Raw genomic sequence first — 15,655 nt, forward strand, 5'->3', positions numbered from 1 at the left:
ACCAGCTTGATTTTAACTGTATCAGATTTGGAAATTTGGAATGGGATTTTTTTTTCAGGACTATTGAAGTAGAATTAATGTATCTGCTGCTGTCTATAAAAGTCTATATTTCTGCATTATACTTACCTAAATATATAGAAGGGCATTACATTCTATTTAAGAAAGGAAAGTGTGATAATACAGTTTAACAACAACAAAATTTGAAAGCCAAGTAACCTACTTTCAGTGACATTTTCTCCCATTTATGGAATATGCAAATTACAAATTTAAACTTTTCTATATGAGTAAGCAGTGATTGTTATTTTAAAAACTATATTTTGAACTGCAATATTGATTATTCATGAGGCTTTAATATGGGTTTGTTATTACTGTCAAAAATAATTTTGATGTACACTATATGGAATAGTGTATTCTTTGTTTTTCACCAAATAAAAGACATTTTTCTCTTGGATTTACTGCTGTGGGGATGGATGAAATATAATATGAATGTATTTTGATATTCATTGTTGAAGCTTAACTCATGATCCACACAACCCTTCTTGTCAATTTTCTGCTGTCTTTCTTGTTCTGCACCTCCTTACAAATATATAATTTCACAAACACTTTTATTTCTATAAACTTTTAAAGTTTAACTGGTATTGTTTCATATCGATTCATTAGTCTATTTATTCAATTAGTATTATTACTATTCAATTAATTAAAAAATCTTTGTAGTCCATATAGCTGTAAAGAAGCTCCATGCATTTTGATTTATATTCCTGATGGGCATACAAAAGAAATGCCAACATCTGGCTCAAAGGAAAAGACCAAGTCAGAAACAGCAAAGAAAGAGGTAAGCAGATCCAGTTGATATATATTGTTCATCTAAAATAATATAGATGGACATTAGTGTTGCTTATAACATGTTATTATAAACTCTTTGATATTCAACAAGGACAGATGCATTTGTCATGGTTGAAATAACAAATGCACCTGTATAGAAAGCAGAATATATGATCTGGAGCAGAACATTTGAAAAAGATCTCAGGATTATAATCAATCACAAATTGATCATGAGTCATTAATGTGGTACAATTAAGAAACAATTGCTCCACATTTGGGACGGTTTAAATTCATACATTTTATAAACCGATGTTTAGGCTGTTCTGCTCTATCAATTCTTCTCTAATTGTTTCTGTTCTGTTGAATATGTTTTATGTATTTATTGTGTGATCAAATTCCAGCAATTTTTATGAAAATGGCAAGCCATTACTTCTATTAATCATCAAAAAGTGATTACAATAATATAGTTATATTCTCAATACTTTTACTTTCTGTATCTTTTGACATTGCTGAATAATTTATTTTAACCTGGTATTGTCTGTATTTTGGGTCCTTATTATCTTGTGGGTTTTTTTCCGTCATGCTGGTGTAAGGCTATAAGAAATCAAATAATTCACTGAGTCCATTTTTGCTAAAATTAGTGAGAAATTTAGTACTTACTATGTTGGGATTATAGCATGGCACTGAGGATTATACTCAATGCCATTTGCCTATCAAATACTTAATTTAATGTTAGTTAAATCAATGAAAATATAATTCTTGCAATATTTTTGCCTTTTCTTCCTTCTTATATCCATCTTTATTAATTGTGTTTGTGAGATGGGCAGCCATGTAAATAAATTAAATGAATAAAGAGATAAATGCATCAATCTTTTTCTGCTTCTACTCTTTGTTTCAATTTAGCCTTCGGATCGCCATGTAAGACTGCATACAGTATTTATTCCAAGGAAGTTGCTCATTCTTCTACTCATAGATGCTGCTGAAATTATTTTTATTTTTGCTCCCTCTTTTAAGTGTTGCCTTGTTAGGGTCAGGAATAAAGGCAACATTTTTCACATTCTGTTCATATTTATGAATGGGATTTGGATACCAGGCAATACTGGTCCCCCCCCCACCCCCAATGGTGCATATTATACCGTAACTATTTTCCTCACTTTTGTAAATGCATAATTTGGTTTTCTTTTCAAAGGTTGGTACTACAACGAAAGGTCATTCTCCTTCACTTGGGGCTGATGTTTCTCCTACTTCAGTTTCCACTTCAGCCCAGGATCCCTTAGCTCTTTACAGGAGGGTGTCTGCTCAGGGTGATGTAGTCCGTGATTTGAAACAGAAGAAAGCAGCAAAGGAGGACATTGATGCTGCTGTGAAACAACTCTTGGCTCTGAAAGCAGAATACAAGGAGAAGATTGGTCAAGACTACAAGCCGGGAAATCCTCCAGTTGCAGCAGTTCCCATCCAGTCATCCAAATGTGAGGTTGTCGCCGTTACCAATGTAGACAGCAAAACTCTTTATGATAATGTAGCTGACCAAGGAGAAGTGGTCCGAAAACTTAAAGCAGAAAAAGCTTCCAAGGTTAGTAAAGACATCAATTAGGTTACCTTAAATTATTATTGTCTGATTCTGTCTAAAGCCATATGCTCCATTTTAACCTTTGAAATCTTCATAACATATCTCTTCGTATGTTTATGGATATGAACAAAGGTTGTTAATTACTTTTCTATTTAAAGTTTAAATAGAATATTTTAGACCAACATGAACCATATTTTGCCAACTGCAGAGAAAGACTGGTTCTAGAAAGTTTTAACTTAAAAAGTTAAATGCACCTAGTTATAAAATGAAAATATTTCTGCATTTACTGATGTGATATATTGTCTCTCTGCTTCAGGATCATATTGATGCTGCAGTAAAAATGCTTCTTGCTCTAAAGGCAGAATATAAACAAAAGACAGGTCAAGATTATAAGCCTGGACATCCACCAGCAGCTCCTCTTCCTCCTTCCTCCTTGTCTTATGCTTCTGATTCTACTTCTTTAACTATGTATGGTTTGACATCTTCTAGCCAAATAGATGAAAGAGCTCTATATAGTAAAGTAGCTGAACAAGGCGAGGTAGTGAGGAGACTCAAAGCAGAAAAGGTTTCCAAGGTAGAATAATGATAAATATTCCATCTCTCTCTCTCCCTCCCTCCCTCCCTCCCTCTCTGTGTGTGTGTGTGTGTGTGTGTGTCTGTGTCTGTCTCTCCTTCTATTTCATAAGCATTTAACTTAAACCTATATATGTTTGACACTGTTTGCTTCAAAAATTATTTCAAAATCATTGTGAAAGAGTAAAGCTATTTTCTTTACCTCTTTCACTTTAAGAAGTTATTGTAGGCATTTAATCCTAATGCATTAGCTTTCTAGCTTACGTTGTATTAGATATTTAAAAGAATCTGACAGCCAGTAATTTCTATTTTTTGCTGCATTTACTGATGTGATATATTGTCTCTCTGTTTCAGGATCATATTGATGCTGCAGTAAAAATGCTTCTTGCTCTAAAGGCAGAATATAAACAAAAGACAGGTCAAGATTATAAACCTGGACATCCACCAGCAGCTCCTCTTCCTCCTTCCTCCTTGTCTTATGCTTCTGATTCTACTTCTTTAACTATGAATGGTTTGACATCTTCTAGCCAAATAGATGAAAGAGCTCTATATAGTAAAGTAGCTGAACAAGGCGAGGTAGTGAGGAGACTCAAAGCAGAAAAGGTTTCCAAGGTAGAATAATGATAAATATTCCATCTCTCTCTCTCTCTGTGTGTGTGTGTGTGTGTCTGTCTCTGTCTCTCCTTATATTTCATAAGCATTTAACTTAAACCTATATATGTTTGACACTGTTTGCTTCAAAAATTATTTCAAAATCATTGTGAAAGGGTAAAGCTATTTTCTTTACCTCTTCCACTTTAAGAAGTTATTGTAGGCATTTAATCCTAATGCATTAGCTTTCTAGCTTACGTTGTATTAGATATTTAAAAGAATCTGACAGCCAGTAATTTCTATTTTTTGCTATGTATGGATACCATACATAACAGTACATTAGACTGTAATGAGAAAAATCTGTTTTGAAAAGTGACATGCAGAACTGATAGCAACAAGAACAACTAGAGAAAAATGGGTGGGTTGCATTAACCCAGACACAACCTGGCTATACTCAAAGAGCAGGTGTTAGTCGTGGTTAGAGGCCTAATGCAATTTCATATTTGTGTGCCATTTGGGCCCTTATCTGGAACATGAGGTTCTGCACAGTCATTCACGCCCATGTCATCTCTGCCAGTTACAGAGTGTGTATGCTAAGGAATTTGGGTGGGTGGGTTCAAGGAGTGTTACAGAGTGTGTAAGCTAAGGAATTTGGGTGGGTGGGTTCAAGGAGAAGAGCCTTTTCCACTGTGGCCTTGACCCAGTGGAATACTCTACCACTAGAGCTGAGAATTGCTCCCACCCTTTTGACCTTCCAGAAGAGTGTTAAAACTTGGTTTCCCCATTGGACTTGGGGCCCCGAGTGGGTGCTCATCGCTGGAGGTGGTTGACAGGGTAAGAAGATCTCATCCCTGCTCCATCTATCTTGGGTCCTATTATTTATTTATTTTTTGCATAATTTACAAAACTTTAATTTGCATAAAGCAAATGTATTTCAACAAATACATTTCATTTGTGCGCAACAAATCTTTTGCATAAAATAGTACAGTATGTTACTAAGATGCTCAAGAACATATTGTTTATTTGATAATAAAGAACAAAATTGTAAAGAAAAGAAAAGAAAGTATGCAGATAGTTTTTGAGGTGGTTGTACTTATTTGCTCTTTCTTGACAATACTCACACAGGATAAAGTGGATGAAGCTGTCAAACTGCTCCTTTCCTTAAAAACAGAATATAAAGAAAAGACTGGCCAGGACTATAAACCAGGACAGTCAGCTTCATCTCAGACATCTGACTTAAAGCACCCAAAAAGCACAGAAACCAGTAGTCCTGGCTCTCCAGAAGCACAAGTTCTCTTTAACAAGGTTGCTCTCCAAGGAGAAGAGGTTCGGAAGTTAAAATCGGAGAAGGCAGAAAAGGTAATTCTACTAATTAACAGTTTCAGAAACTTGAAGAGAGCCTGGAATAAGCGTTGCACTCATTTTTATTCTTTGCTGCTATCCTATTCTTTGAAATTAAGTTGATTTCTCATTAAGTGTTGCATGTTCTAACCATTCTGAAATTACTTCAACAACATTTGCAAAATCAGTAATGTTGGCAACTTTTGGGGGAAAAAAATTTCCAATTTTCTCTGAAAGTTCATCTGGGAACCATCACTTGTCACCAAAACAACTGGTCCTTTCATACAGAACAAAACTAAAATAATTATTTTTCCACTCTTTTACTAGTTCATTCTTACTGTGTGGTAAACTAGCTGTATCATTCAGGAAAGATATATAAATCTTTCATATTTCTTTCATCTTTCAATCTTTCATATAAATTGAACCAATAAATAAATAAATAAGATGCCATATATTTTTTAAAGAATCCTAACCTTTCTTCAAGATGAATTTAGGTCTTGTCTAATGTATTTCATCAGGATTTAGTTGTTCAGCAAATGTACGCACATTTTTTGCCCTCAAATATAAAAAGAAAAATCTAGACTATTTTTCCAAGGAATTTACAGTATAATTTTTTTAAATTATGGCAGGCAATATAGGAAGAGTGGAAAAATGTCTCTTATTTTCTTAAAAAAATATTTAATTTTTAAGATATTTTTGTGTACTTCCATGCTGTATAAGATATTTGAATACATTGTATACAAAACATAAAATATTAAGCTATACTAAAGCATATTAAACTACATTGACTAGTGGCCACAAGCAGGGGAGCTTGTGATCACCATTTGTAATCTTCCTAGCCGGCTTCCGACAAACAAATTCAATGGGAGAAGCCAGATTTGTTAATAATGATCACATGATTCACTTAACAACCAGTCTTTCACTTGACAACTGTGGCAAGGAAGGTCATAAATGGGGCAAAACTCAATAACTGTCTTGCTTAGCAACATAAATTTTAAGCTCAATTGTAGTCATAGGTCAAGGGCTACCTGCATAATCACTGATTGGCAGCAGCTGTTTAAAATGTCAAAAAAAAAAACGTTCTTCCAGTTTCCTACAGAAGATTCTTTTATCTTTCACTTTCTTGAATTAAGCCTGGAAACCTACATATTTTTATTATTTTTCATTTATTAAATAGATAATTTATATAGAGTAGCTCACAGCTACTCTAGGCGTCTTACAGATAATAAAAACACGGTGTAGAAAAAATAAAAGCAAAAAATAATAAAAAAATAATCTCCTCACCTCTCACTTCACAACACACACTCAAATCAACCATGTCTTCAGGGCTTTATGAAAGAGTGTAAGAGTAGGGGGCAGTCTAATTTCTGGAGGGATAATGTTCCAGAGGTAGTAAGCCACTATGGAGACGTCCCTTCTGAGTCCTGCCAGATATACCTCTTTAGGGGACGAGACGCACAACATTCCTTGCCTCCCTGCTCTAGTGGGTTGGATGGATGTGACTGGCAAGAGAAGGTCCCTCAGATATTCTGGTCCCAAGCCATGAATGGCTTTAAAGGTGACAACCAGCACTTTGAATTGCATCCAGAAGCGAATTGGCAACTAATACGGCTCCCACAGGAAAGGTGACACGTGCACATTGAAACCTGCAGAAAATCATGCAGGCCACAGCATTTTGAACCAATTGGAGCTTCTGGGTGCTTTTCAAGGGCCGCCCCATATAGAGCGTGTTGCAATAGCCAAGATTGGAGGTGATGAGTGACCATTAGTATGGATTGTTGGTCCAGGAAAGGGTGTAACTGGTGAACAACCCGCAATTGTGAAAAGCCCCTCCTGGCCACGACTGCCATTTGTTTTTTGAGCAGGAGTCCAGGAGAACCCCCAGATTATGCACTGGGTCTGTTTGGGGCAGTGCCACCACATCCAAGATCAAAGGTGGCAATTCTTCGTGGGCCAAAGAACCCCAAACCCAGAGCCACTCAGTCTTGCCAGGGTTCGGTTTCAACTCCTTGGTCCAATCTCTCTGTGGAGCGACTTTGGACTGCTTAAACATTTGGGTATTTTTGGTTTGTTTCTTTATTTCATTAGATTTAGGCATAGCCCAACTCCAGATGAACTCTGGGCACCTCAAAATTTAAACAGAAATAGCAACATATAAAATGCATGAAATCCATAAAATGCAAAATAAAGCAATCAGAGTCTGTCTGGATAACGACACATATTCACACACACACACACACAAAACATCTTAACAAGAGAGCTGCATCCATCTTACTCCATAGCTGGTTGGGTGCAATTCTAACAGTGAATAATGCTTACTGTCTGCCTACAGAGTACCAAAATTTTATTTGCAACTCTATAAGCAGAAATTTTTTTAAAAAATTGAGATCTTTTATATTTTTGCTCGAGGTAGGAATTCAAGAATGGGCAAAGATTTTCATTCCTTCTGTTCACTCAGTGGTTCAGCTTTCTCTGGTTAAGATGCAATAACTAACAATGCTTTTCTAAGAACCCAGAAAAATCCATGTCTCTCTAAGTTCACTGCATCTCCCTTATTCATGCTTTTGTTCTATACTTTCTCTATAAATTATAATAATATATTACATATTTGACGCAACTAATTGCCTTCTTGGTTTCTCTTTTATTGCCTATAATTCTATGGGAATGTTGCCTTCCCAAAGGATAAAATTGATACTGCAGTACAAAAACTACTTCAGCTGAAAGCTCAGTACAAGCTGTTAACAGGAGTGGACTACAAACCAGTTTCTACAACTGGTGCAGAAGATAAAGACAAGAAGAAAAAGGAGAAGGAGAACAAATCTGAAAAGCAAAATAAGCAGCAAAAACAGAATGAGGGACAGAAGAAAGGAATGCAGAAAGACCAAGGAAGTAATTACAATCTGTCTTCTGATGGACCAGGGGATGGTCAAGGACCTAAAAAACAAACAAGGTAAAAGTGTTAAGATATAATATAAGATATAATACAAACATTGTGATAAACAGAAGAGCTAATTTTCAAATAATTACACAGAATAGCTTGATTTTATAGCTATTTTGTAATTTTAATCTATGTGGACTTCAATTTTAGATTTTTCAATTGAATTGATTTTTTTTTTTGATTCGGCAGACTTCAGATATAAAATGACACAATTTTAATTCAGGCTTCACCAATAAATAACAACACCAAATAACAATAAAACTGTAAAGGCGCAGTGGCGCAGTGGTTAGAATGCAGTACTGCAGGCTACTTCTGCTGACTGCTGGCTGCCTGCAATTTGGCAGTTTGAATCTCACCAGACTCAAGGTTGACTCAGCCTTCCTTCCAAGATCAGTAAAATAAGGGCCCAGATTGTTGGGGGCAATATGCTGACTCTGTGAACTGCTTAGAGAGGGCTGTAAAAGCACTGTGTAGCGGTATACAAGTCTTAAGTGCTATTGCTATTGCTATTGCTAATATGTTGCTTCTAAAGCTGTCAGGGCAATTTATGTCATTTACATACCTATATATTGCTTACAAAATTTGATATAATTTAGCTCCAATGGCTCTGTTAGCCTGTAAAAATCAAGATTTTACCATGCATACAGAGATGATATGCATGCAGTAGTATTTTTCATAGTAACATACTATAGCAAGGACTTTTTTTCTGACCTTCAATTGTAATTGAACAATTTTAACTATGTTGTCTGCTTAAAATTTATTCAGTACCAGCTATTTCCTTGATCCTGTGTAAAATGTGATATAATCTCAGCTTTGAAAACAAACATGAAATAAGAGAAAGTAACAAAGACATAATTATGATGCTTGAAGTGATAATGCTTCATGAAAGAACTTTACAACTGAAAGTGATTTTAAGGAGCAATTAAGGAAATTATGGGAAGCTGGCAAAGAGTCCCCCCCCCCCCGAAAAAGTAGCAATAGAAATGAGCCATTTATGTTGGCAAATCCAGAATTTTCAGAATATTTAGATTTTAAAAATAAATTATATATCTCTTAAGTATATGAAAAATATGTTGGCAAAACCAGAGATATCAAAATATTTTGTCTTTTTAAAATAAACTGTTGTATCTAAATATGGACATATAATATGATTTAATCTTCTTTGTTAGAACTGAAGCTCAGGAATAAGTATTTTCTATTTTTAATATAAATGTTGCAATAAAAAGTAAACATTAAAATTTTATTTTTTGTTTCCGGATTATATACTGAATATGTAATTTAATTTTTTGAAGTAAAATATTAAAACAAATAAACTGTTGCTTTATTAATTCAGCAATTATTAACCAAAATGTATTAATTTTTTCTCTCTTTGCTACAGATTGGGTCTAGAAGCTAAGAAGGAAGAAAATCTAGCTGAATGGTATTCTCAGGCAAGTATATCTCAAATGGACATATTTTTCCTCAAAATGACTTGCTTGTAATAACTTAGTAATTGGTGTTATGTAAATTATATTCTTAACATACCAACGTTAACTCAAAATCTCAATATATTTTTAATGATTAAATCTTTAAGGTCAGATCCAGAGTTCATTACTGAAGTAATGGTAATAGAAAATCGTTAATTTCTGTCCATTATTGTTCTGTAGCTGGTACTTGCCACACCTAATGGGGTGGGCTGATGTTACCAGGGATAGGGTTGATTTTTTTTTTAATATAGTTACTTTTTATAGGGAATTTGGATAGTACATTTCTGATAAAAGTGAATTCTACCTAACATACAATTTCCTTGAAATCAGAGGGCTATATTTAATTCTAATTCTGATTCAATAGTATTCACAACCTAAATAAATATATATATTACATGTACATTATTTATACTCCACTACGATGCCATGTGACTTGACATTTTACAGAAAACATCTGCTGTCTGTATTAAAATTGTTTTAGAAGAAGCCCCTCTATCTCTGGGTACTTCTGTCTTTTTTTCACTTTAATATTTCTTATTTCATTCCACTATTTTATTGAATGTTTATTCTTCTGTGCACTCAGCAACATTATCCACGACTAAAGCATATTTATTTTAAATAAAGGTAATTACTAAATCAGAGATGATTGAATACTATGATGTCAGTGGCTGCTACATTCTCCGTCCATGGGCTTTTTCAGTATGGGAAGCTATCAAGGACTTTTTTGATAGTGAAATAAAGAAACTTGGAGTGGAAAACTGCTACTTCCCTATGTTTGTATCTCAAGCTGCATTGGAAAAAGAGAAGACGCACATTGCAGATTTTGCTCCAGAGGTAAATTTAAATACTATATAAATTTTGCTCTGAATATGCTGCAAAGATTTCAAAAGACTAGCCCCAAATAAAACTTTGTGACCAGCAAAAAGTAGCCATGTGTATTTAAAGGAGCTGGTTCTTGGACTGGGCATTGAATTGTGTATCTTTGAATGCTTATATATCTTAGGTTCTCAGTTAGTCAAGATAAAAGAAATAGTCTAGGAAGGTAGTTCTTTTTATATCAGTATTAATTAAATTGTACTTCCCATATTGTTAAAAATACTTGGTGTGTGTATATATGTGTGTGTGTGTATAAACAAAATGTTTGTAAAAAGCAAAACATTATCTGGTTTTTAGGTTGCCTGGGTTACCAAGTCTGGCAAAACAGAACTGGCAGAACCAATTGCTGTACGTCCTACTAGTGAAACAGGTAACAATGATTGGTGTAAAATGCAGAAGAAAAACACTAGATTTTCCCTTAATGGGGTGCTACTGCAAGCTAATGACAGTGGATTTTGAAACAAGAATAGATTTGTCTTTGATTCAAACCAAGAGCTATCAGAGTGTTGCTAAGAAGCACACCACTTCAAGGAAAGGGGGGATGGAAAATATGGATTGGTTTTTAACTGAGGTAAATTTGAGACAAAGTCCACTTAAATCAATAAATCTATTAGAAATATAATTATGTTTGGATTATAAAATTGTATTACCCATTTCCTACTTATAAAGGAACTTTTAAAAATTCTACAAAGTGGGTGACAATATCCAACTTAAAAAATTAAATAAGAACCCCAACAAAGAAGGGGTTAAAACCATAAGTACTAAATCAGATCAGGGAAACGGCAACTTCAGTTTAACCCAGGGGTGTCAAACTCATGACCCATGGGCCAGATGCGTCACACGCTGGCTATACCCACCCGTGGTTTAGAAAAGGGGGAAAAAGTCGCAATACATCATGTGACGACAACGTGATGTCGCAAGTTTGACATCCATGGTTTAACCAAATCAATGCCTGAGTAAATAGAAATGTGTTAAACTGACCTCTAAACTTACAAGCCCTACAACTCCAACTGTATTGAAATAGGAAAGAAATTCTGCAACTTGGGTAGTTAGAATGACACACAGCAGTTGCAGGACGCTTAGGAGGGCACCTCTACTAGATCTTATTTGATGACAGGCACTGAGAGAGCAGACCCTTAGTCTGTTACTGATACCTTGAAAATCAACTTAATTTCAAAATAAATAACAGATTACTTTGCACTCTTTCAAAAAATATTATCTTCCATGTTTTTGACTTGTAGTAATGTATCCTGCATATGCAAAATGGATTCAGTCCCACAGAGATCTTCCAATCAAGCTTAATCAGTGGTGCAATGTTGTAGTAAGTAGAGGTTTTTACAGAGTATGTTTTATTATTTGCTAGTTAACCAGTAATTGTTGCTCCTGTCTCCCATTACAGTGTGGTAAAATCTTGCTTCTCCAGTTGCACTGGAGAAGTACAGTCAAACTATCTAGCTTGACCTTCCCCAAGACATGCACTTGCTACCATTACCAGCTGATCTACCCCTAGCCTGAATGAGTCCTCCCAGAACTTTATTGGAACCCAACCAGCCTAGCCTTGCTGGATCTGGGCTGATATACATGGCTTCCCAGAACAGTCCCGCATAAAACTGGCCTAATTTATCCAGACCCATTCTACTTGCTTATATGCCAATGTTAGGTTATATATGCCAGATGTGTCCAAAGCTGGCCTGTTTGATCACACCCTTTTGTTTTAAGGGACACAGCGTTTTCTATAGATAGCTTATTTGGCCATAACTGGGCCCTTTCGCTGACATGGCTGTGTTTATAATCAGCCAAATTGAGCATCTTGTTCCACAAACCCTTAGGAAGGGTTACCTGGGGAAAAGTTGCAGGTAAATAAGAGAAGAGAATGAGAAAAGATAGGCAGAGGAAATAATGTTCCAAAAATATAATGCATTATATTATTCACAAACAGCAGATATATAGTACATAAGCTGCAAAAATTGTAACTTCTGTCATTAAATATCTGGCCATTGGTGTTAATGCAGTTTTAATGAAGAAAAAACTTAAATATAGAAGTCAGTGTTTAAGGTCTTAAAAGCAGCCATAGAGGAAACATCTTGGATAAAAGAGTTTCATAAAGCTGGACTCATATCTCAATAATTTCCAAACAGGCATTCCTTTATGACGCCACCAACATTAAATCCTTAAAGGGCATTCAAAGCTTTTGTCTCGCAACAGAGGGCAGGAGCTGTTCCTCAAGTGGGCAACAAGACTGTAGAAATTTACCTATCAGTTTGAGCCCTTTGGATTTAACTCAGACATCTATAGGAACCCATGGTGGGAATCCCCAAATGGAAACCCGGCTGCTCTATTTTGATCCACTATAGCACGGGCATCAAACTCACCCTGTCACATTGTTGTCACGTGACGTATCACACTGTTTTTTCCTTTCACGGAACTGGGGTGGGTATGGCCTGCATGTGACGCATCCAGCCCGTGGGTCGCCAGTATGACACTCCTGCACTATAGTTTCAAATTTTTCTTGAGAGGCATCCCTATATAGGTCGTCATCGACTTACGACCACAGTTGAGCCGAAACTTTCTGTTGCTAAGCCAGGCAGTTGTTAAGTGAGTTTTGCCCCCTTTTGCGATCTTTTTTTGCCCCAGCTGTTAAGCAAATCATTTCAATTGTTAAGTAAGTCATGCAGTCATTAAACAAATCGGACTTCCCCCATTGACTTTTCATGTCAGAAGCTGGCTGGGAAAATTATGAATGGTGATCACATGAGCCCAGGACAGTGCATCTGTCATCAATACGTGCCAGTTATAAAGCACACAAATTTTGATCACAAGTCCACAGGGATGCTGCAATGGCGATGAATGTGAAAAATGGTCATAAGTCACTTCTCAGTGCTGTTGTATTGAGTTACTAAACATTGAGCTGAACGGTCACTAAATGAATTGTTGTAAGTTGAGGACTATCTGTATAGACTATTAGTCTGCCAGGAGGGAACTAATACATGGCTGAAGGTAATGATAAATGAACGTAATATATTGTTCCAGTGATGCAGATCATTCCCTTTTAAATAGGTTTTTTCACAGTATGTGAGTGAAACTGTAGATCCCTAAATTTCTTAAATCATAACTTATCATCAGAGACAATAGTTCTGAGTCATGCCCAAAAGATGTCTTTAAAAGTGAATCTATTGATGAAGATTATGATTTGAACAAAGACTTGTTTTTATTTTTATTAAATTGCTTCAAGCGCTGGGAATTCAAGCATCCACAACCATTTTTGCGTACTCGTGAATTCCTGTGGCAAGAAGGACACACGGCATTCTCTACTTACGAAGAAGCAGCTGAAGAGGTACCACATGCCATATAATTTTTTAAAAGCATTGCTTAACCTTTCAAGGTCCCAAAGGTGCTTTTTCAAGAGGCAACTGGACTTCCTTGTTTTTCTTTGAAGATGTTTTGCTTCTCATCCAAGAAGCTTCTTCAGCTCTGATGAATCTTCTTGGATGAGATGCGAAACATCTTCAAATAAAAACCAGAAAGCCAAGTTGCCTCTTGAAAAAGCACTTTTGGACCACAATCTCCATAGGCATTTAACCTTTCAAGGCTTTCAAAGGATAAATCAGAAATATTTGCCTAAATATTACACTGCTATTTTACACCTAGAACAAATATTTTTAAGTTTTGCATGTACACTTGTTTGTTTATGTGGGTGAAGGTATATGTCTACATAGTATATTGGAATGGACAGCTGCAACAGACTAATCATCATTATCATCCTAAAAAAAACAGCTATCTCCTCTAGGAAGCTTCTCTGACAAGTGCATTTGCAGAAAGCACAGTTCACAAAAATGCCACCATTACATACGGTACTTAAAGTTTGATACAAGTCTGCAAGCTGCAGCATTTGCATTATGATATCACATATGTTATTTTTGCCCCATGTGCTGGTAACCATGCTTCCTGGGAGAGAACAAAGATTTGATAAATTAATGAATTGTTTTTATGCTTTTGGGAATACCTGCAATGCAGTAGTGAATCTAGCTGTATTTTCCTGTTGTATGCTGCGAGGTTTATAATTATATATTTGATTGCTACTTGCTCTTCTTGGTGCTTGTAAAATCAATATATTTTAAAACAATTTTATTAAAGATGTAAATCTTGTAGGAGTACAAATGCAAAGTTAAACAAAAATCACATTTAGTTTAGGCATTGAGCTATGGAGTTGAAGAATAGCTGGACATTTATTTTAAAAAATCTGCAGTATTCATTGCGACTGTAGTTATTACTACAATTTAAACCTGCAATTAATGGCAGAATCTTAATCAGAACAACTAGGTTTGTTTCTGATTGAGAATTCTTGGCTTATAGGACACTATCAAATATTAAAATCCTTTGAGTATATATACTTAGAAAATTAAATGATTTCTAACTTTTTTGCTTGCTAGGTATTGCAGATTCTTGATCTATATGCTCGCGTATATGAAGAACTTCTTGCAATTCCTGTTGTGAAAGGAAGAAAGACAGAAAAAGAAAAGTTTGCAGGTGGCGACTACACCACAACAATTGAGGCATTTATATCTGCAAGTGGGCGAGCTATCCAGGTACCGTACCAAATTTATTGTTTACCATAAATTCATGCATAGAAGTTTACTGAATGCCTTTTTATTTTCTTGTATTTTAGGGAGCAACATCTCATCACTTGGGACAGAATTTTTCAAAGATGTTTGAGATTGTCTTTGAAGATCCCAGAATACCAGGAGAGAAACAATTTGCTTATCAAAATTCTTGGGGCATTACAACCCGTACCATTGGTGTTATGACCATGATTCATGGAGATAACATGGGTTTGGTGCTGCCACCTAGAGTAGCATGTTTTCAGGTGAGTTAAAATGATACATATCATTTGATGGCTTTTTTCTTTTTTTCCTTGCCATTTTGTAGAAAGGGGGATGTAGACAAACTAGGTTTATTATTTATTAATTATTTATTTATTAGTTTGGTTTATATGCCACCCTTCTCTGGAGACTCAGGGCGGCTTATAATGCTTTTAAGCAATAGCCTTCATACTTTTGTATATGCCTGCTTAGTAGGGCTTTTGGCCCCCTTCTAAGCGGTATTCTATTTTATACAAAGTCAGCTTATTGCCCCCACAAACGGGGTCTTCATTTTACCTACCTCGGAAGGATGGAAGGCTGAGTCAACCTTGAGCCTGGTGAGAATTGAACTCGCAGTAATTGCAGACAGCTGGCAGCTAAATACTACTTTAACAGTAGTTTAGTCCACTGCACCACCAGGCTCCACCACCAGGTTTAAGCTACAGTTGACTAGTTCTGAAGTCCTAATTACTTCGGCTGTAGTTACTTGTCCTGTAAATTTTAGAGAATCCTAAACATCTGTAATTTAGTCCCACTTACATTTGGGTTCAGTCCTTCAACAATTGGCAATCAAATTTAGCTTGGGAAAGCTGTATTCAAAGAGGGCTACAGTGCAGTG

The 15,655-nt window shown here is 35.7% G+C and overlaps 1 protein-coding gene across 4 annotated transcripts in view; it reads left to right on the plus strand.

Annotated features, from left to right (window-relative positions):
- The window catches only part of EPRS1 (glutamyl-prolyl-tRNA synthetase 1), a 45,464-nt gene that overhangs the window by 22,869 nt on the left and 6,940 nt on the right, over nucleotides 1-15,655 (plus strand). For 2 of the 4 annotated variants that reach the window (XM_060692484.2, XM_060692483.2), the window contains 13 exons: nucleotides 715-832; nucleotides 2,012-2,395; nucleotides 2,709-2,966; nucleotides 3,320-3,577; nucleotides 4,682-4,915; nucleotides 7,579-7,847; nucleotides 9,214-9,265; nucleotides 9,926-10,135; nucleotides 10,475-10,547; nucleotides 11,419-11,498; nucleotides 13,410-13,511; nucleotides 14,608-14,763; nucleotides 14,844-15,041. In XM_060692484.2, the coding sequence (XP_060548467.2) occupies nucleotides 715-832; nucleotides 2,012-2,395; nucleotides 2,709-2,966; nucleotides 3,320-3,577; nucleotides 4,682-4,915; nucleotides 7,579-7,847; nucleotides 9,214-9,265; nucleotides 9,926-10,135; nucleotides 10,475-10,547; nucleotides 11,419-11,498; nucleotides 13,410-13,511; nucleotides 14,608-14,763; nucleotides 14,844-15,041 (2,392 nt within the window). The remainder of the gene's footprint in view (nucleotides 1-714; nucleotides 833-2,011; nucleotides 2,396-2,708; nucleotides 2,967-3,319; nucleotides 3,578-4,681; nucleotides 4,916-7,578; nucleotides 7,848-9,213; nucleotides 9,266-9,925; nucleotides 10,136-10,474; nucleotides 10,548-11,418; nucleotides 11,499-13,409; nucleotides 13,512-14,607; nucleotides 14,764-14,843; nucleotides 15,042-15,655) is intronic. The other 2 variants (XM_034427849.3, XM_034427850.3) reach the window with 1 other exon arrangement.

The sequence above is a fragment of the Pantherophis guttatus genome, chromosome 1, assembly GCF_059756535.1.
Source record: "Pantherophis guttatus breed Tessera chromosome 1, ASM5975653v1, whole genome shotgun sequence".
Lineage (NCBI taxonomy): Eukaryota > Metazoa > Chordata > Lepidosauria > Squamata > Colubridae > Pantherophis > Pantherophis guttatus.